The sequence below is a fragment of the Nipponia nippon genome, unplaced genomic scaffold, assembly GCF_047370975.1.
Source record: "Nipponia nippon isolate SJK-2023a ecotype South Korea unplaced genomic scaffold, ASM4737097v1 scaffold_6, whole genome shotgun sequence".
Classification (NCBI taxonomy): Eukaryota; Metazoa; Chordata; class Aves; order Pelecaniformes; family Threskiornithidae; genus Nipponia; species Nipponia nippon.
This window is the reverse complement of record NW_028262380.1, coordinates 48,803,186-48,824,961: the sequence shown is the minus strand read 5'-3', so window position 1 is coordinate 48,824,961 and position 21,776 is coordinate 48,803,186. Positions and strand designations below refer to the sequence as shown.

Genomic DNA, 21,776 nt, shown 5'->3' with positions numbered 1-21,776 from the left:
TGAGGGAGAAGTGTTAACCTGCTTTCTGGTACGGCAAGACTGCTTTATGAAAATGCAAGGATCTACTCCTTGGCTGACTGCACAAGGTATAAAAACCACAACGTAACTTTACGCATCTTTTTTTTCTCCTTCACGTTACTCTACGGCGCAACGCGGCCGGGCCCGGGCCCGCTCCCGCGCCGCCGCCCCTCCCGGGCCTCGCTCGCCGCCTCAGCCGGGGAAAGGCGCCCGCCCGCGGCTCCCGCCGGGGGTGGCGGGGCGGGGGCGGGCGGCAGGCGGCGCTGCGAGCTGCGCAGGCGGCCTCCCGGCGGCCCTTTCCCTCCCGGCGGCGCCGAAATCAAACCGCGCCGCTCGCCCACCCCGGAGGCGACATGGTAAGCGGCGGCGGCGGCGGGGCCGGTCGCCCTCCTGCCGCTCTCGTTGGCGACGTGAGGCGGGGCGCGGCGCGGCGCGGTGCCGGGCCGGGCCGGGCCGGGCCGGGCGGCTGATGAGGCTGCGGGGCGGCGGAGGGAGCCCCCGCGCGGGGCGGGCATGGCGCCGGCCAGGGCTGTGGGGAGGGGGCGGGGCAAGCCGGCCGTTGCTGCGGGTAACGGTCGCCCGCGCCTCGCCTTCCCTCCGCCCCTGCGGCCGCTGAGGGAGAGCGGCGGGAGCTGCGCGGGCTGGCGTCCCCAGCGGCCGCAGGGCGGCAGCGGGACTCCCGGTCCCCCGCCCCGCTCCTCCCGCCAGCACGCCGGGTCTGGGGGTGTAGCGTGACCGTGGCGTGGGCCGTTTTTTTCGTCTGTTTTTTTGAAAAGCAATGTCAACCTAACTGGCACCTGGAAGAGCAGGCCCTGTAACGACAGCCTGAGGTGGGCGCGGTGCCTGCTAGCTCCCCTGAGACCCCCCAGGCAGGCCCAGGGGAATGGGCGGCCGCGGCCACCCAGATGCCTCGGTGCGAACAGGCTGGGCCGCGGTCGTGCGGAGCTGGGTGCAAGCAGAAAGAATGGCCAGTGTGCCCAAGCGTGCTGAACGGCGTTGTGTACCTGCGGCTGCCTGCCGTAGCGTGAGCGACAGCGAAATTGATAGGCCTGGCGTGGTTTATAGGTGTGGTGTGGAACACCTGGCAAAGAGGGAGGAGAGAGACATCGACGTGAAAATGAATAAAATTCGTCTAGAAAACACCCTGGTTTGTGCCTTCTCTCCGTTCCTCAGCGTGCTGGTGTGAAACTTGGTGCCTGAGGGATGTAGCTAATTAGCACGTGCTTTCAGAAACGCTGCTTAAATTTCACATTGTGCACATATGGGGTTTGGGAGGCAGGGAGAAGGAGGCTGGAGATCGGTCTGGTTTCTCTTCATGCTCCTGCTCGCATGTACGTGGCGGCTCCAGGTTCTAATCCTGCAACGTGCTGATGTCATAGGAGACAGCTGTGATGTCAGTGCTGATGTAGGGCATCTCAGGGTAAAGCAGAAGGGAGGAGACTTTAAAAAATCTTAATAGTGCTTGTGTTAAATACAATGCTGAATTGCTTCTGTTGATGCCTGTGTGTTATTGTAGCTGCATAAACTAGTTTTTCAATTTATTTTTTGGACTCTAAATCAACCTGGCCGTTTTGCTCTTGATGCACGTTTTGAATTTTATGCTGCCCTACCGTATGATTTACGTAAGAAGGAAGCAGCAGTTAAGAAGTAAGAAATGGTATCGACTCCCTTCTGTCAGGGCTTGGAAACAAACCCATGCCGTCTTTCTTAAAGCACCATGTTATTAGACTCCCCACCTCCATGGACTCAAGGGCAACAATATTTGTGCCTTTTTTTTTTTTTAAAGAGAGACCTTTTTCTGTCAACATCGTATTTTGCTCTTTCTGTCCCCCTTTCAGTTTGCTGTAGCCGCCCGCAGCAGTGCAGGGGCTCGCAGCCTGCGAAGCAGGGAGCGGGGCAAGGGGAAACGTTCCTGATTCACCTTGTGGCCACTGCTTTTAGGTTGTTGAGGACTATGCTAAACGCTATTAATAAAACTCGAATTCTCTGTGAAATATTTTATATCCTAATTTTACAAGGGGTACGTCAAAGTAGTGTCTCTGAAAGTGATCAGAGGAGATTTCTCAGTTTTGTATTACTGGTAGCAGTTTGTGAGTCATCATTTCTGCCTTTTGCTTCTGTTTCAATCCATGTTATTTACTGCTTGCTCACGCAACTGCAGAGAAAAGAAAGAAAAGAAACACTTTAAAAAATGTGAATTTAAAATTATGAAGTTGGGTAGGAAATTTGAAGAAGACGTAATACCTCAAAGTGCGCTTTCTCTCCTTAAAAAAAAAACTTAAATGGCCTACATCTCACACAAGTGTCTCTATATCACAAGATAAAAAACAATTCTAAAAAAAAAAAACCCTAAAGATATTCCTTCTTATCTTTTTAAGGACTATTAAACATTTGGGTGAGTTGCTGAGAATTGGTATAAATACACATTTTTAATCTAGTAAGGTAAAACAAGGAACATTTGAGGCTTGAGCTGGATTAGGTTGCGTGAAAGGTCGGCTCCACACTTATAGATCCATCAGTTTAATAGATTGCAGGTGGATTAACTTGGTGTAATGATTCTTTGGGAAGAAGTAGTTTATCTGAAAGTCTGGGGTTAGTGGTAAGGTATTTTAAAGGATGGCAAATATAACTTAGAGGTAAATAGATTTGAATTCTGAGCAGATGTTAATTATGCAAATGGCTGAATATGTTGGGGTTTTTTTTTTCTTTTTCTTTTTCTTTTTTCCCCTGTTCTAGTCCAAGAAAAAAGGTCTGAGCTTTGAGGAGAAGAGAGTTCGCATGATGGAGATCTTTTTTGAAACAGTAAGTAATTTCTAATTGTCCTGCATTTACATTGGTGGGAAAACAGGTCCTAAAAGGAGCTTAACTGTAGATGTAGCTGAAGTCTGTATATCCCACTGTCTGTTTCACTGATGCCCTGTGTCATCAATGTATAAATTACAGGGACAGAGCTTGATTCATGTAGCTTATGATCAGTCCCCATGTGGAGCCAAGGCACGAAGGTGCGCAGGTGGTGGTCAATACTTCATGTGCTCCCTATTCAAATCGTCTCATTTTGAGACTGTTACTGTAAGAGGGGTAGCAAGAGATTAGGAAGTATCTTGCTGCCATTTATGGGAGGAGGAAGAAATCTGAGCGTTGGAATAGATGAGAGCAGGCCTGGAAGAGGTCACCGGAGAGAAGAAACCTGGAGATCCAAAAGCAGAGCTACAATTATATTGGTGACATATGTAATTCACAATGTTTCACCTATTAAAAAAAATTATTGTGACATTTGAGTACTTGAGCAATGTGGTGCATCTGGTGCTGACAATCTAACCTTGGCTCCGTCTGCCCTAAGGGGTTTACAGTCTAACTTCAGGCAAAATACAGTGACTTTAGAGTACCAAAGAAAAGAACAGGGCTTGTTACAGTAATAGCCTTTTTTTTTTTTTTTTTTTTTTTTTTTTAATTCTCAGAATATTCTAATACTGTTGAGGGATATGCAGCCTATTTCCCTAGCAAAACATAAACATGCAATGTATTTCCTACTTGCTTTTGTTGGCATTGATTTAGTGTAAAAAAAATACTCAGGCTCAGATGATGCTGTCATTTGGAGCTAAAGCGTCTTTTATGTTTTGCACAGAAAGATGTGTTCCAGTTGAAGGATATAGAGAAGATTGCTCCAAAAGAAAAAGGAATTAGTAAGTGTTTACAAGAGTTGTTTCTCTTGAGCCATTAATCATTTTTGGGACAGGTCACACAGTGTAAATTTTCCTGGCTACAACTTTAGGTTCGTGACTGTAATAATAATGGAAAAAAATAGCTAGAAAGGGAGACTGGTCAATGGCAGGGCTGTAGCATTAAAAGTGATATCAACAGCATACTCCTACCTTGGTTTGCTAACGTTTGTCACTTAGGTTAGGTGTTAGGGCCAAAATGGGAAATTATTAAAATGTCACGGCTAACTCCAAGTTAACCACTAAAATATGAGATGGGGTTTTTCCTAGGCTCTCAGATGCCTGACCTGCAGTGACTTTCAGTCTATGAAATTGTTATGTGTAGTGAACAGAGGATCCAAATGTCTGTCTGTAATGTCACAACTATCTTAAAATGCTAGTCCAGATGTACATGGTCAATGTTCTGTTGAGCTTTTCCCCCAACCTATGGCTGGACAGCTGTAAATGGAAGGGGTTTGTCTTTTCAATGAAAGCCTTCCTGATGAGATTCATTGGTTTAGGATTAGGTCCAAGAGGATTTCTCTTATGCTGTTGAGTTGTTTTATATGTTCCTTATTCTCCTTCCTTCTATGTTCATTGGCAAAAGGGGGACGAAGCATAATGTTTGTGTAGTTGCCACTGTCCTTGACTAGCATATCTTTGTGGCACTGCAAGAGCAAATGAACTTGTTGAAAGAACTGCAGACATACGTGAATGTCGCACAGCAGTGTTTTTCTGTTATGTCAGCAGCTAACAGAGGCACTCGTAGGCTTCTGAAGAGATGTGAAGCTGTCTTGATTGGTTTGTCAATGTATATGTTTAATTGTAATTTGCAGGAAGAGGATGCAAAACAGTAAATACAAGCAATGGAATTTCATATTTAAAAATCTGGAGTGTAGAGTTTCTAAAACCATTAACACTTTTGAACAGCCCAAATTCATCCTGCTTCTGAACATGAAGGCATTTAGCCACACAACCCAAGCCCTGGTTACTCTGAAAAGAAAAACGTTTAGCCTGTGGAAGTGCTCCCATACTGGCATCCAGCCTATAGCTTCCAAAAGATTGGATGTTCCTGATCTGAGATCCCCTTAGACTTGAAACTGAAAGTCAGGCACTGAAAACCATTAGTTAGCTCAAAAGTCTTTATAGCTGCAACACTTGAGGATAAAAATAACTACTTTGCTTTGTTGAACAGGTGTCATTTTAAAAATGGTGAATTATACCACACATTTGCCAGAAAATGAGCAATTATGTTCAGAAATGTTTTGGATCCTTCTGACTGCAGATGACTTTCTGTATGGGAGCTGAAATATAATCAAAAGTAAAATCTACCCCTCCTGAGTCCGTAGACAGATGGCTTTAGTGCCTCTGCTGCTGTTTAATGCTTTGATAAGTGTTACAAAGTGAAATGTAATTACACTCCTAACCAAGAAATTATATGTTAATCCATGTTAGAATTAAGATTGCAAGACAACTTTTCAAGTACCCGCTCATGAATTTGTTCTGGTATTGTACTGTAATATGCATGTATGTTTTATGATACTCATGAGTGGTGTTTTACAAACATCTGGCAGCAGACTGTATAGAATAGCAGCCTTTATGTATAAACTGCTGATGTTGAAGGGATTCATTCCTTCAAGTGAAGCATCATCAGGCATGGTGTCCTCTTGAAATTGTCCAGCTAGCTGACATTATAGTAAAATATTCATACAGATGATCGTAGATGATGGCTTATGGTATTAATAATTCTCCATAGTTTAGTTGCTATGCACTTCTAATTTGATATTTTTGCTTTTATTAGCCTCGATGTCAGTGAAAGAGATTCTGCAAAGCTTAGTTGATGATGGCATGGTGGACACTGATAGAATTGGAACTTCCAATTATTTCTGGGCTTTTCCAAGTAAAGCTCTTCATGCCAGGAAGCGTAAATTGGAAGAACTGGAGTCTCAGGTAAATCTATTTTAAGGAAAGTACTTGTTTACCTGAATGGGTTTGCTTTTTCCTTATATGCTTTTGTCATTCTTTTTCATATCGTGCTCTCTCACGGGTGCACACACGCACACAGATTTTACTATAGGAATCATCTGGCACATGTAGCATGACATTCTTTCTCATTATCTTGCTATCACTTCGGAAAGGTTTTGGAGGTTGTTCTTTTTGGCGCTTGAGAAGACTGCTTGTCTACTTGCTGCTGAAAGCATGTTACTCATGATGCAAAACATCATTTAAGGACTTCCTCTAAATATTTAGGCAGTATATGCCTTTATGTAATGTAGGCCATCATGTGGTAATGATCTAAAAGCCATGAGAGGACTGAAATGGATATCCCAAGTAAATGTGGCAATGGTTTCTACTTATGGCCATTCTGCTTTCCTGTCTGCTTTTATCGGTAGCTTAATTTGTGAGCACTTGTGTAATCCCATATTGCACTTTTATTAGGAGAGAAGAGCAAATTGGTCGTGATCTTCTGCAGAAGAGCAAGGCATCTTTTGTTGCAAAACTGCTGTTCTATTGATCTGGTTCTTTCCTACTTTTTAGGAACTGTCTGTCTTGCTGCTTTTAACTGAAGTGGGAAAGCATTTATTCATCAGTTTATTTGCAACTGAAGTACATAACACCATCAATAAAGTAGCTTTATGGTCTGATTGCACCACAACACTGCCAACTTTTCCCATGCTTATTTAGCATTATATCCATTCATCAAATAATCATTTGAATTAATGCAAAATTATTGGTAGCATCTGAACGTTTTTACAGACATTATTTTCTTCAGGCATAGCTCTGGTGTCACTGTTGCTATCTTATGTACATACAGCATTGTCAACGTCAGCTACTTCTTTAAAGCTCCAAATTAATTATATAAAACCATGCTTTTTTCCCTAACATGAATTGAAAAAACAGTTTGTGAATCTGAAGAGTTTTCACCAAAGCAGATTAAACAGCCTGATCAATGCAGTTGAAATTGCTTCTTTATGCATAGTGTGTAGTGTGACCAGCTGAGAGGTAACCTTGTCAGTTATCCCTTGCTATACTGTCATTGCCTGTAAGTCTCAGTCATTACTAAACTGAAAGAGTCCAGTCCACTGTTCTGTTTTAGCCAACATAAGATCATTTCCCTTTGCCCCGAACGTTTTCATTACTGGCCTGGGTGCTCTAGATGGCTATCCGAAGGCACTTTGTGTGTCTGCTTGCATGGATCTGGCAGAGGGAGGAGAGTACTGGTACTCTGTCACATGCCTGATGCGTCTCTTGTGGTTTTCAAAATCAAGAGTAAGACTTGCTAGAAGTTTAACTTCCTTTCTCCTTATTCACTAACTCATGTCATTTTTATAAGCCAGTGATACATTCAGGCGTCCATGGCAGTAAGGAGGAAGTACTGCAGTCCTTCCCATCATTAACTGGAAATGTGTATTGACAACCTTTCAGGCAGGTGCTTGGGATGAGTTGGAAAGTGCCGCTTGAGATAGCTCTTGTGGTACTGTATGGGTCATCAAAATTGACTCTTTAATTTCAGGTTCTGCCACTGACTTGCTCTATGTTTTGAGTAACTTTCTCAGCATCGCGGATGACCTATTAGTATCACGGATATCAGCTGTACCTTGTGTGTACTGAAACTTTGTTAATATTAAGTTGTCCCACTGACAATTTTGTCTGCTCCTTTACTGCCCTTGATTTCAGAACTCAAATGAGTCCAGGTATTAAAAACTTCCTCGGTATAGCTGGATACGCTTGTACTGTTTTCAGGTATGGACTCGGGCATGACTGGGCTTAAATTCATTTTTATTGACTGGTAGTAACAATGCACTGATTCATACTACAGTGAAGTCTCGTTTGTCTGATACGGGAGATCATTTTAACTCTGCGCTGACTTGGAACTGAGTTTCCTAGTAAAGTTACTCGACTTATTAGAATATTCATGCAAGTTTTAGACCAGGCTGCTTACTCTGCCAGAACATAAATGCCAACTGAGCAATTGAACAAATATGTGCCAAAACTCCTGCTTTGTTCACCAAACACCCTGGTGCCGCTGTCTTGTTGAATGCAAATGGTTTGCTCTTGGATACATTCTGGTTTTGCTCATGCTGCATATTATAGCCAAGTAGTTGAATGAAGGAGTTGATATTTGTTGTCTTTGCCCTTGGGCCCAGTCCCATCATGAATTTTAAAGATAATTGATCAAGCAGGTCTCTGGCATACCCTGATGAATATCTGCCTTGGAATGTCTTGCAGAATCTGCCTAATGTGCTCCACCATAAGTATCCAGGGGTTATCTACAAACATATGCTGTACTGCTTTAAATGTACTGTTACATTATTAAACATAAAACCATCTGTTATTATGGACTTAAAATAGGCATGCAGTTATTGTATTGTAATGTTATTTTATGGTTATTTCTGTGTAGGAAATAAACTATGCTGATATAAAGAGTTTTGCAATATAAAACTATTCCAGTTGAAAGAAATAGCTTTGTTACCAGACCCTTATTTGCAAACTAAGTCCTGCTCCTAACATATGGGCTTACTGATATAAGCGCTCTCTTTAGACCATGTTATGAGTCCTTGAAAATACTTATATTCATTGCCTTGCTTTTCTGATGAGAATGGAAATGTTTCAGTGTTTCAGGGAAAAACATTTTCACTAACTGAAAATAACTTCTCTGTTGACACAGTGGAAAGGTGGCATTTTCAATGAATAGCGCTCTGAACGTTTTTACAAGATGATAACAGATTCTGTCTGTGAGTTCAAATTAGCTATTTTAGTGTTTGTGTTCTTCTTGATGTGAACACATACAGATTTTCTTAAGAGTTTCTAAATCCAGTCACCATGTATCACGAAGCTTCTTGTCAGAACACGCAAAGCAGAGAAAAAAAGTAAGCTATTGTACCATTTCTGTTGCACGTGGCCTATCTTTGATCATTCCCGTATACAGCTTGTGGCATGCTGAGAGACATGTTTTCTTTCTGTGTCTTGTCCAGATCACTTGTTAACTACATGAGTTGGTCTCTTTCTTCAACTGTTAAAAGCCGGAATCAAGCTGCCTTACTTAAAGCGAAAGTTTAAAAATCTAGCCGTTCATATTGCAATTAAAGCTTTTTGCCAGGAGGCAATAGCTTTGTTTGCCGAGGGCATGGGTAAGTAGTGAATGGGAAGGGGTGATCCCCAATGCTGAACTGAGACATTTGAAAGTAATGCGGAGGAACAGAATGAGCTTCTCCATGATGCAAATTCTGCAATGAATTCATAGCGCTGAGGCTTCCGTTTGACAAGTTGGGCCTGCTACAGGACCTTTTGCCTGCATAGGCTGGTACTTCATAATGTTTTAGCAAAGTTGCTCATAGCTCCTCTGCCTCTTACAGAGCTTGTGAGCATGGGGAGGCTGGTTTAGGAACTGTTCTTGAAACAAAATTTTTGTTTCAGATTTTTTAGTGGTTATTGAGCCACACCCCAACTTAGAGACTCAGGAGCAAAGAAGTCTGACTCAGTGTTTATGACGAAGAGCAAGCCAGTTTTGTCTGGATGTTTAAAGTTACACTTCACAGTCATTGTGTATATCCTAGATTTTTTCAGGAAGGATTTATTACATCATCAGCATGATCGCGTTGTGCAGAAATATGGCAATTAAAACCAATGCTTGAAATAAAGTTTCTGCTGACATAGCTTCCCACCTCTGCCCCCATCTTTCCACTTGCTTTTGTGGGTGCAGGTGTTTGGAGAGGGGCTCAAACCCCTGAACTGACCTATATGGCAAATCTTGTGCTGATCTGATTAGGGTTAGGATCTTGGTGCTGCTCTCTAACCCAGGGTTACTGTTCAGACTTCTTCCTGTTTTTCTGAAAAGCAAGGACAGCGAATCTCTTTAGTGCGTGTAGCATTTTGCAGAGGCATGACTGCTTTTAAAGGTTTATGCCTTCTGCCAAATGCTTATTCTTCACCTCTTGGTTATGCTTATGCAGCTGTGAATTGGACCACTTGAAAAAGTAAACGATGTTGGAAATTGCATTTTGGTTAGACAAGTTTGTAGTTGCATCAGTACAGCTATGAGATGGTGAAACTAGAGCAAGGGTGTGGATTGAGAAGTATTGTTTTAACAAGGTTTATAAATGGAGAAATTTTTAATGGAACTTCATGTCGAGAGAACTGTGGAAGCTTTACTGAGAGGGTGTTGGGTTTTTTTTTCTTACATAAGAAGAAGTGAAAGGATGCGGTTTTATTCTTTATCAATATTTTCCTGGCAGTCAGGTTCTGAAGTTTTGAATTACCTATGGTCAATTATATTTTGACAAAATGAGTTGTTTATTCTTGGCATAACAATACAGGAAGCTTAGGGTTTTTATTAAACTAACAAAGAATTTGACCTATGCAATGTAAGCAGAAAGAGCATCATTTATTTGTGATTCTGTTGCCTTTTGTTGATTTCATAGCATGCGTAAAATGAGGAGACTGGAGATGAGCAACTTCAGCATGTTAATCACAGTCATGTTCAATCTCGGGCAAGAGCTGCTAATATGTTTCATACAATTAGCCCCCTTGCATGTTTGTTTTTTGTGCTGTTCTGATGCACGTGTTGCTTCAGAAGGGATATGAATGTGAAAGACCTGTTACCTGCTGAAGAAGAGAAGGCATGTATGCAACTAAAACCTTCACAACAGTTTTATCAGGTAGGAAATGTGTATCAGTGAGTGAGGAAAAGAGAAACCTTTCTGTAAAAAAAACAAAACAAAACACACACACACAAAAAAAACCCAAACAAAAAAACCCCAACCAACCAAACAAAAAAAACCCAAAAAACCAACAACAAACAAAAACCAAACAAAAAGTAACCTTAGTATAAACAGAATCAGCTCAGGTTTTCTTTCATTTTTTTCATCTACATCTTTGGTAAAACACTTGCAACTGTGCCGTCTGGTTTAGATAAAGTGAATTAATGCTCATTCGCATTTTGCTTTATAGTGGCTTGAATGAAGTATTAGTTAAAGTAACTAGTAACAGTGAGGCCTTTTTCACCCAAGGGCTGATGAGTCTGCAGACCACAACCCTCAGAAGCCATAAGGAGTGTCCCATCTCTCCAGCACGTTGTCTGCCATAGCCAGCGCGACTGGGGGGATCTGGCTGGAGTTGCATGGGGCAGGTTTAGTACTGACACTACAGGGCTCAAGGGAGGCAGAAGCAATTTCAGTGATCCTTGGTGACATTGAAGAGTGTCTGGCATTCAGTATGACAGGGGTCTATGCTCGAACCATAAGGCCATAGAGGATTGCCACAGCATAATATAACATTTTTAACGGATAGGGACCTGAAATACCAAGTTCTTCAAAGATCTTGCTGTTGTTAGTGTAACTATTGACACTACTGTGAGCACTGTAACTCAGTAGCTTGAGGAAACAACCAGTTTACTTCCTTTCCCCAGTCTGGTGTCATGTTAACCCCAGCTGGTAGCTAAGCCCCACACAGCTGCTTGCTCACTCCCCCCCCCCGGTGGGATGGGGGAGAGAATCAGAAGAGAAAAAGTGAGAAAACTCATGGGTTGAGATAAAGACAGTTTAATAGGTAAAGCAAAAGCTGCACGTGCAAGCAAAGCAAAGCAAGGAATTCATTCACTCCTTCCCATCGGCAGGCAGGTGTTCAGCCATCCTCAGGAAAGCAGGGCTCCATCACGCGTAATGGTTACGACATCTGGTTTTGTGACAGTTCATTTCACTGTTCAGTTCAAAACCGTTCATTTCACCATTTTATTGTTAATTGTCTCACTGACCTTATTTCTCATGACATTGCTTTCTTGTGGGTTATTCTTTTGTATTGTTAGGCTTTGCAAGGGAAAGTTTAACAGCAAACGGTATTACAGCTGCTGTTCTTCTGAGACTGAGAGCAGGATGGTGTCACCTTGTACTGCAACAAAGATTAAACAGAATCTTTTTAGAGCAGGATACAGGATGGACTTTTTATGCTATTCCCTGTGCTTGCTTCAAGATACATGTGAGCAACAGAGACTTGGGGAGAGTTTCTGGCAATTTTTTTTTTCTCCCGCTAAGCATTGCATTGGGCCAGTGTTAGTTAAGATGGAAGGGATTAGTTGATGTTTCATTCCTTAAATCCCTGCCCTAGGGTTGGTAAGAGGAGGGATTTTCACTTCCCATGACTCATTTATTGAGCCAGGGGAAGAATTTAGAAGTCAGTACATCCTAACTCTCCTTTGGCAGCTAGATTTAAAATTAAAAAAAAAAACAACAAAACAAAACAAAAACCATCAATGAACCTGTCGAAATAGAGTGACTTCACATGTACCAAATTGTTTGTACTTATGAGCATTGAAATATGAAAAGAGAAAGGATTTATTTTATTAGGGGAAAAAAAGAAAGACTCAGGGAATGCTATATTAGGAAGTGCTTTTGTTAGGAATGCACATTGTTTGAAAATAGTTAATGGAAAAAAATAATCATATTGGTGAGTAATCTGGCTTGAAGCCTCCTGGAGATGTCTGACAACATAACTAAAAGGAGAGAACCTTATTTGTTCAGAATGCACACAGAAAATTTTGAGTTTTAACTATGAGAAAGTTCTTTCAAGATGCAGCTTGGTTTATTTCTATCCTTTTAGACAGATATATTTTTCCTCCTCAAATAGCGTGACTGGATTACTGCATGGAAAGTTGCTGAATAGAGACTGCTTGAGGCCACTGACTGAAGCACAAGGAACTTCTGCTGTCCACATTGTTTCAGCCTGAGCAGCCCCTTCCTTGATCCAATTGACTCACTCAATTGTCAGTGTATTTCCACACAGTTCGGAGATTGATTCTGGACTGCAAGTAGGTACAATTGCTCAGAGGTGGCTGGCTTAAAGTAACCAGTCCTGAACTGAGGTACGAATCTGTGGAGGTGACAGATGTTCAGTGAGGGGTAACAGGCCTGATGGTGCTTGGAGCTGGGTGACGGTGCTGAAGATGTTGGACAAATGTGTACCCTGGCTGGTGCTTTGAATCAGCCAGGGAGTGCCTGTGGGACCTGGTGCTGTGAAGCAAGCTTTTTGCACTGCTTCCTAGCAGCATCCTCAGTAGAGGGTGGATCAGCCTTTAACAGAGTTCCTTACATGCCTCAGGTCTCTATTTCAATTTTTCAGCCTCTGTCAATGGTTTTGAATGTGGGGGGTCTCACTGCTTTTTCTCCTTGTGGCCGTGATGGGCTATCCCTAGAGGTACATAGAACAGTTTATTTTTGGGGTGCAAGATTTTCACATTATGACCAATTGAATAGCTGTAGTAATTCATTATTCAGTATGTTTTTAAAAATACTTTTTATATTTATTGACCATAAAGGACTTGCATGCATAAAGTGTCTTAAGGTTTATCATGGTCTTAAGCTTTGCTGAAATACCTTTTAGAAAAGCTTAGGGCTATCTTTTTAGTATGAATTTTATGAATGTTAGGGAATAGATAGCATAGTTAAAGAATTGTCCTCTAAAACCGGAGAAGTACATCAGTACTTTTGCAACTAATGCATGTGACTTGTGTTAGGAATGATTTATTTAGCCATTTGTCTCTAACATGTATGCTTACAATTTAATTTGATTAGGTTGCAGAAAAAGTAATAAATTGTCCCTTTGCAGGAAAAATAAAAGTCTGATTGCTGAAGAGTTCTCTCTTTTAATGCGCATTGTAATATATAGGCAGGATCCCGGTGTGTTGACTAAGCAGTTACGGCACTCTTCCTATGTCCAGACTGGGCCTCTCTTTTTCCCTCATGTTTGATGAAATCTCATTAGCTTTCTACTTTATTTATTTATTCTTCCTTGGATTGGCCTGGCTGTTTTGATAATCTGCAGCCCCAGTCTGCTGGGTGCTTCCAGTCCCTTCTGGCTTACCTTCCCCCCCTGCCTTACATAGTAATGACTCTCCCAACAGAGGCAATTAGTGACCCCTCCCTATTTTCAACCTGCAGCCTTTCACAGATGTGTACATTTTCTTTGAAATAAAGGACTAGACACATAAAGAAATGGCCAACTGTGAAGCTGGTATGGTATGGCTAGCTAACTTCATACCATCCAGTGGGTGTTGTAGCAGTAAGAAGTATCCTAAAAGCAAGCAGCTAAGAATTTGCATCATTTAAACATTGAGAATATGTTGATTATATCTATGCTTATTTGTTTGTTGATCCTGTGAAGCTTATTCCCTGGATCAGTCTCCTGGAAGATGCTAATAAAGTTTTATTTGAAGCAGTCCAGGGTTTTTGTTACCTCTTTGCATCTTGCATTTAAAAAATGTTGATGTCTTGAAATGTTTCTGAATATAGTAAGTCCTAAAACGTCCAGCAGAGAATACTCTTCTAATGCTGTAACTTATTAGAGCCTCCTGGAATTATGTTTAATGGCATGCTACAAAGCCCTGGAGGGTATGCTTAGTTACTGCTGTCATGGCAGACTTCTAAAAATACAGTGCTCTGGAGGCTTCTGTTAGAATTAAGCAGCCTCATAATTTGGTGTTCATTAGCTGAATTTCATGCTTTCCTTTTACTAGCTGTTAATATGTAACTAGACTGATGGCAACTGTGAAGCGTAGGTTTTCCTTTCCTGCCTTCTTGATGAGCATAAGCTAAAATTGGCATGATTTAAGAGCAATTTTTTTTTTTTCTAAAGCTGGCTCTGTAGTAACTGTAAAGATTATAAAGTGGGTTTGAAGGAAGAATCCTACTACATTAAAAAGGATGCATTGTTACTGTGCCCCAGTAGTGTATATTATATATTCATTCCGATATAATGCAGGAAAAAATACTACCTTTTTCTAACAGTGTTTTCTGTGAAACTGTGAATTTTTTAGTTAATGTCATCACACAGTTTACCTTTCCTTTTCAAAGAGGCTTGCATACTGGCTGCTGGCTCCATTCCTGACATTGCAATGAAACTGTTGACGTGAAATGCAAAGAAGTTGGGAATAAACATGGGGCTCTCGCTCCAGAAGCGCAGTCAAATCTGGCACAGATGCAGCCCTGCACATCTCCCCATGCCCCACAGTAGGCATGGCAGGTGTGAGTGACAGTTCAGCGTATTAGCAGAAACCCAGCATCCTGAGACAGTTTAAAGGCTTAGATGTCCTGCGCTGTCTGGCAAACCTGTAAGTTTGCCTCTGCTGTAAGGCCAGGAGCTTCCAGCGTGGCAATAAGGTGGAGGCAATACTACTTTCAAAGCTGGATTTGATGGAAATGGTGAGTTGTGATCTTATTTAATTTGAACTCTGACTTTCACCTTAAAATCTTGTCATTCAATTAATATAGCATATTTTATTTCAGAAAATTAGCATGCATGCAGAAATAAAAATACTAGCATGCAATTCTATAAGTCTCACTTCATAGCATTTTCCTCGTCTGAAAGAAATGAAATAAAACCAATACAAAACCAGAGTATAAAACCAAAATGTGTGAAGTTAATTTGAAGCAGGGAGACTTTAGAGGAAAGGTCTTTCTCGTCATAGTCAAATAGCTCGTTATTGTTGAACACATGGTAGTTCCATCAAAGACTATTCTTTGTATCAGGAATCTGAGATGACTTGGTTATCTGTCTGAGCATTACTTAAAAACGATGAAATTGGCATAAAGAGTGAATATGTAAGAGTGCTGTCAAAACTCTGGAATTTGAGAGATGTATTTTACTGAGGCTTTTCATTTTACTGATAATATCTCAGTGTAGAATTTGGGCTTTTGTTAAAGTCTGTGGAATAAAGTTTTGATTTGGTTTTTGTTGTCTTTAGGCAGGACTTGATCTCGGGGAATATCAGATGATTATTGTGTTTTAACTTGGGACTGTCTGTGCTTAGTCCCCGAAGGCATTGTCAGTGTATGGCCCAGCTGGTTAGGATAGCAATCTTTAAAAGCCCTTTAGGGAAAAATCAGAACTTTTCTTCTTTATTTCCCTTTTTCCAAGGGAAAATATTTTTCAGTGTTCTTTCTGCCTTGAACAAACCCGTTAACTATCACCTTGGACTTCGCAGGTTTAGTAAATACACTAATGTGCAGTAACAAGCATCCTTCATGTCCAGGTATTAAAATTTTCTATAGTTCTGTCAGTCATGCGAATGCCTTTTGGCTCTTTCAGCTTGCCCTATTAGGCTGCTTGCATGTGTGAAACAGGGTTGAAGAATGAGTCGTTTCAGCTTTCCTTTTTTTTTTTTTAGGTGGGTTGGGCATACTTGGTATTTGTATCTGAGTAGACAGCCATCTGTCCCTCAGGTCATGCCAATTATGCCAACTCTGAAAGCAGCCAGAGAAATTCAGTTCTTTCATTGAGCCCGCACAACTGTTTCTTTCACCTTTTGTCTATTAGGGAGATTGGCCTGGAGTGGTTATTTTCTGTTGCATAACTAGTACTTACCAAATGGTGTTGCACATGAATGAAGCAAACACAAAAGCTCATGGCAAGACATCTTCTCTAAGTAAACTTTAACTATTATGGCAAATCTAAAAGGATGGAAAATAATTGAATTAAAAGCTACTTTTAATGTAGAGGGGTTTACTACATAGTAATAATCTTTAAAATAACTGCAGCTAGCAATATAAGGTTTGCACATGGATGGGTGAAGGTTCCAGTGGAAGGGGAACTCCTCATTTGTTTCTTCTGGATACCCTGCACATTCTGTTTTCTTTATCCAAAAGGAATTGCAGGAAGAAGGACTCATCTCATACTCAACATGACCTGAGAATAGAGCCATGCCTAATTTACCATGTGATATTTCAGTCTCATTCTCATGTGTTAGCATGCTAAATAAGTCAGGGTTATAGGCCTAAATTTAATTTGAAACACAAAATGTGTTGTGTTTGTGGGAGGGGCAAGTAAATTAGTATTACCCACATGAATACTCTAGCAAAACATATAAATACTGCTTATGAGTGCAGAGATCTAACTTCAGAATTCTCTTTTTTTAAGAATCTTTATAGTGCTTTGTTGGACAATTGTATGGAGAGTCAGATATTTGTTTAGTTAGTTCCCTGAAAAAACCTTAACTTACTTAGCTTGAGCACCTGATACTTTTTTTTATCACTGACATAAGTTACAATCCAAAACTAAAAAATACCCACTCGTTACCTCTTCAGTACTTCTTTAAAAACATAGAACTGGCACACTGGCAGAATTAATAGCATGATATTTTGTAACAAGAATTATTCACTTAAAAGAATCAGTGCACCAGCCCTTCATTTTGAATAGCAAATATAATTTGTTTTGGGTCTGCTTTTTCTCTGGAAAATTATATTTATTCCCTACCTTCTCCCAAATTTTTGAACTGACTCTTTCAAAGATTGCATTAAAAATGAAGTAATCTTTTTATGATAAAGTTTGTAGCATGCCTGAAGAGAAGAGAGTTCTTGTATTGAACATTTCTCCAGTATACCTATAATGTGGTACTTAAGAAAAAAAATTCTTGTGAGTATAGAAATATGGTGGGCCCTAACTCTCTTCTCTTTTTCTGCCGTCTGTTTCCCATCCATTTTATGGTGTTCTCTTGCTGAAAAAAATTTGTTGTCTATTCTTCAATTTCAGAGTTAAAAATTCTTATTCTATATTGCTTTAATCTCTACTATTGTTCTTACCTCTATTTGTTGAACCGTTACAGTCTCCCAGTTGCTTCTCTCATGCACCTAATTCCCAGCAAACAGGATTCCCTACTTCATATTGCTGAAGTGTCTTGCAATGACTTGGGGTAGGACATTGCATGTTTCTTTTCTCCTCCTTTCACGAATGTTAAAAGAAAAAAGAAAAAGGTCTTTTAGTTGTATTTACATAACAAGTGTGTGCTTGCTGTCTGTGCTTCACTAAAGTACATCACATCCCTGAATAAAGTCCCAGTGAACCTGGGACCTGATCCGACTGTAGTTCAGCTCACTGGATGGATTATATGCAAAAATGGCATTTCTCGAGCGGTACGCAGGCATCCTGAGAGCAGAGCAGAAGTGTCAGTACTGCAGTCCACGGCAGTACTCTCTACTCCACTGCGAGCATAATTAGCTAACTTAAAAGTTTACTTCTGTGTGTTTGGAGGCCCTGGCAACTATGGATTTGTGACTGTATATGTAAAGGAAGTAGCTGTATGCTTACTTTGTGTAGTACTTTAGAAACCAATTCTGCACATTGATGTGCTTTTTTTTCCTTCTCTTTTAAGTTTTATTGTTTTAGTCAACAGTGATTGCAGAGTGGTTTCTTTTAGTAGTGTTCTATGCCTTTCTTTTAACAACAGGTCTGTTTTCAATATTTTCAGATTGTTCTTTGGCTGTTACTCTTTGCATTTTTACTCTCTCTATATTATTAGTCTGCTTTCTGGCTTCAAAATTTTTTTATCTTTCTTTAAAATCTAGAGGAATGCTTTGAAGTACTTTCTCTCCCTGCCTTCTGTCAATTCCATTTAAGTTTTTCAGTGGTGGGTTAGGTTTAACATAGGAAAGAAATATACCCATCTACTGCAAATGTCACCCTAAAACTCTTGAACTACTTGTGTTTAAGCTAAAAGCAAACAAGCCCTTGCCTCTGGCCTGAAATAAAGCATAGTGATCTTCAAACCCAAAGTAAATAACTCTGCAAAGTTACAAACAATTAAAAAATGGATGTCTTGAATTCTTCTGTAATGCCACAGTGAGCAGTGCTCACAATAGCAGTAGTTTTTAATACCATTTTTGGTTGAGTGTTTTGGCCGAAAGAAAACTGGGCATTTCTCTTTAAGACCATAATGACAGTGGGATAACAGCTGTGAATGCTCTTGGTGGTTAGCATATGAGACCTTGGTTTGATTCTTGTCCAGTGCACATACTAGGGTCTGTGTTTGCATGGCTTACACCAGGTTTGTAGATATTTTAATATCCTAGAGAGACAAGCTACATGTTTGGTGGGATATTGGTGGTTAGAGTGGTTAAGAACGAGGAATCAGAAGGAATACGACCAACAAAAACTTTTGCTGGAGAATGAAAATCCAGCCGTGTAGAGCTAGGACAGCATCAGGCAGGTTTTGAGAAGGAAAAGCACTGAAGCCTGCTGCTGTTGTGTGTCAGGGTTTAACGTTCCTCTTCCAAATATACATCACCGACTTGCCGAAGTGGAACCCTAGTAATAATGCGTGCATAGTATATTATAAATTACCTGTGTACATCTAATCTGTATCCTTTGATATAAACCAGACCGCAGGGCCTGTGATGGAACTGATGGTTATCATCAGCACGTAGCACTTAGCACGTGCAAACTGCTGCACAAATGTATAGCTAAACATTGCGAGACCTTTGCAAAGTAAGAAGGAACATCCCCTTGGGGGACTTTGGATTGAATTAGTGTTGAAGCTAGGCCCGTGGTCAGTTAATTGACCGCAGTGGTCTGTAAAATTACAGGAACTGTTTCCCAGCTCCCCTGTTTTATAGATGCTAGTTAGTTACTTCGTTAATCTGTTGTCTTGTAGGCTCCCACCATGTTTTGCAAACACCAAAAGTGCTCATGTGGAGAATTTTTTTTTAGTTTTTAACTTTTAATTATTTAGTCTCCCCTTCTTCTTTGAACAGCTTTCCCCTAGATGACGTTTTTCCAGCTTTCCTGCATCTTGCTTAATCATGTGCTGATTCGGAGCAGTCAGACAGATTGGAGACACGAAAGTTTCTAGGACAGTAGAATATCTCTGTCTGCGCTTGTTTTCCACACCTGGTCAGTTACACTTGTGGCAGAAGGTTGTTCGTGTGTCAGACCAGACCTCTCTCTTAAGAAACACAGAGGGGAGACAATAAGTAGCTTTTTCTCCAGATCAATCTCGCTGCTATTGGCAGGAGTCAGATTTCTCTCAGGGTGGTTAATGTTCCTTGAGAAATTATTTGCCAGTTCCCTTGAAAAATGTCCCAAGGTTGCTACAAGGATTGAAATCTTCCATCTGCTACTGTGCTCCTTTACAATCACGCTTTTCTACAGCTGGTGAGTGGGAAAGTAAGTCACTGTATTTGGCCAGATGTGATCCTCTGCTGTCATACGTACACAACACTTGCAAATTCTGCTTTTTTTTTTTCTTTTAATGCCCTATAACCTGTCATCTGCCATTTGCCCTTACCTCTCAATTAAGTATTGTATCATCTGTATTCCTCTTTCCTCCGACTCCTTTGTCCTTGCTGACTGTCTTTCCTTCTTTCATGTACAGTTATTTTCATCTGTGTTCCCACCTCTGTATCCAAGCCTTCCTGCTTCTCCCATCATCATAGATTCCTTGCCCAGACCCTGGCCATCTGTTCCTTGCCCTTTGCATCCTTGTCCTATGTTTGTTTTTTTTTCAATATCTTGCCTCCTTCTGCTCTTCTGCTGTTCCTTTCCTTATCCTCATCTTTTATTTGTTGTCATGGGAATACCCACTGTGACTTCTAAATAATTGACAAAGAGCTGTGGTTTCATTTTATTTCGTAAATTCTTGATTGTGAAGACAGAATTAAAAAACAAAAACAAAAACAAAACACAAACCAAAAAAAAGAAGAAATTAAAATCTGAGAAAGAAGAAAGCAAAATCTTGAATAAAATTATATAAAAATCATCATTGCTTTTAGACAGAGGAAGATCATCTAACCTCGTGACATGGCAACCTTGCATGTTATATAGGTCAGAATCTAAGAAATTTCTGTAGTTCTCAATGTTTGTCATTACTGTCTCTTTCATGATTAAATGCTATGGAATATAGAGGACCAGGAAAATAATAAGATGCCATACTGGGAAACATGCTTCCAAGCTGGAAAACAGCTTTTATGATTTTATTGCAATTCCCTGAGAGCTCCATCTGTGCTTCCATTTCAGAGAATACAGAAACATTCCTAAAGAACTTCAAGAATATGAAAAGAGACACCTTTACGGCCTCTTTTGCAGAAAGCATTGGCTTATTCTTTGCACTTGTGGTATATGGGCCTAGATAAGCTCCTTGGCTTCTCTGCTGCCTCTGTGAGTTTCGTTCCAGAAAAAAAAAAAAATCTTTGTTCAGAGATACTGAACGATATGTGCTCTGGTGTCTGTCTTCCCTGGGCTTCATGAACTGCAAACTGCACCTAAGTACTTGTCCTCTACTGAACTGTATACTTCTGTTTAGTATGGCATAATGTGGGCACTAACACACTTAATTTTTTAAGAATTTTGTGGAAAGCCCAGAAAGAGTACTGTTTAACTATCCACCAAAATTAAGATGTTGGTATACTTCAAGCCACATACTGAAACCCACACTGCCTCTGTGGTTACTTGCACTGAGAGCTATAAGTAAACAGCTGGACATATTTTTCCCCAAATTACATATGCCTTACCATTAGTGTAATTTCTATATAAATTGAAGAAAAACCAGAACATTCTGTTTGAAAGGAGACCTTCTTGTCTGTCTGTATGCTCACACATGCATGAACACATACTTATGGTTGATCTCTAAGACTTGGCAGTAAGCTCTACCTGATATTTATCACGCATTTATGTTTGATATGCATTTCTGAAAATATGGACGGAACATGGGTTTAAATAGAAATTGAGAAGTGATTATAGCTCTGGAACAGTTCTGTTTGCATTGTATGAATGTGGTCTTGGTGTTTCAGCTCCATGAGAATATAAATTATATGGTTAAATTATCAGGGCTAGGGATTGCAAGAAACGTCTAGGAATGCTTTTCCACTTAGTGGGATCCTCAGTGAGAAAGGGAATGTAGAAGTGGAGGCTTCATGTGAGGGTTTTTGGAGGAAGGCAGAATGAAACCTGGGCTCTGACAGCCACCTTCATCGTCTTCACGATTAGTCTGATATGCTAGTTTTCTACCTGACTGGTGCTCAGAACATCTTAAAGCCAAACCAAAGAGTGAGTACTTACAAAGCATACTATTGTTTCTTCCGTTTTTTTTTTCTTTTATGTTGGTTTCAAATGCAGTAACTAGTTTCCAAACTATATTTTATTAGACTATTCTTTTGCATTCTCATTCATCTCATTTAATATTTCAAGGTGCTTTGGCTAATGCTGATTATTGTGTCCCTGAGGGGTGAGTCATACATCCTGCTCAGCTTAAGAGTTTCCAAAGTGTCTCTGGAAAACTTCCAACTAAACTGGAAGGGCCTG

General features: G+C 40.6%; 1 protein-coding gene across 1 annotated transcript in view; it reads left to right on the top strand.

Moving 5' to 3' along the window:
* The first annotated feature begins 272 nt into the window (after window positions 1-272).
* MND1 (meiotic nuclear divisions 1) overlaps window positions 273-21,776 on the top strand; it is a 43,128-nt gene continuing 21,624 nt past the window's right edge. The window contains exons 1-4 of the mRNA XM_087737341.1: window positions 273-374; window positions 2,755-2,820; window positions 3,644-3,701; window positions 5,518-5,666. Of these exons, the coding sequence (XP_087593467.1) occupies window positions 372-374; window positions 2,755-2,820; window positions 3,644-3,701; window positions 5,518-5,666 (276 nt within the window). The 5' untranslated portion in view covers window positions 273-371. The remainder of the gene's footprint in view (window positions 375-2,754; window positions 2,821-3,643; window positions 3,702-5,517; window positions 5,667-21,776) is intronic.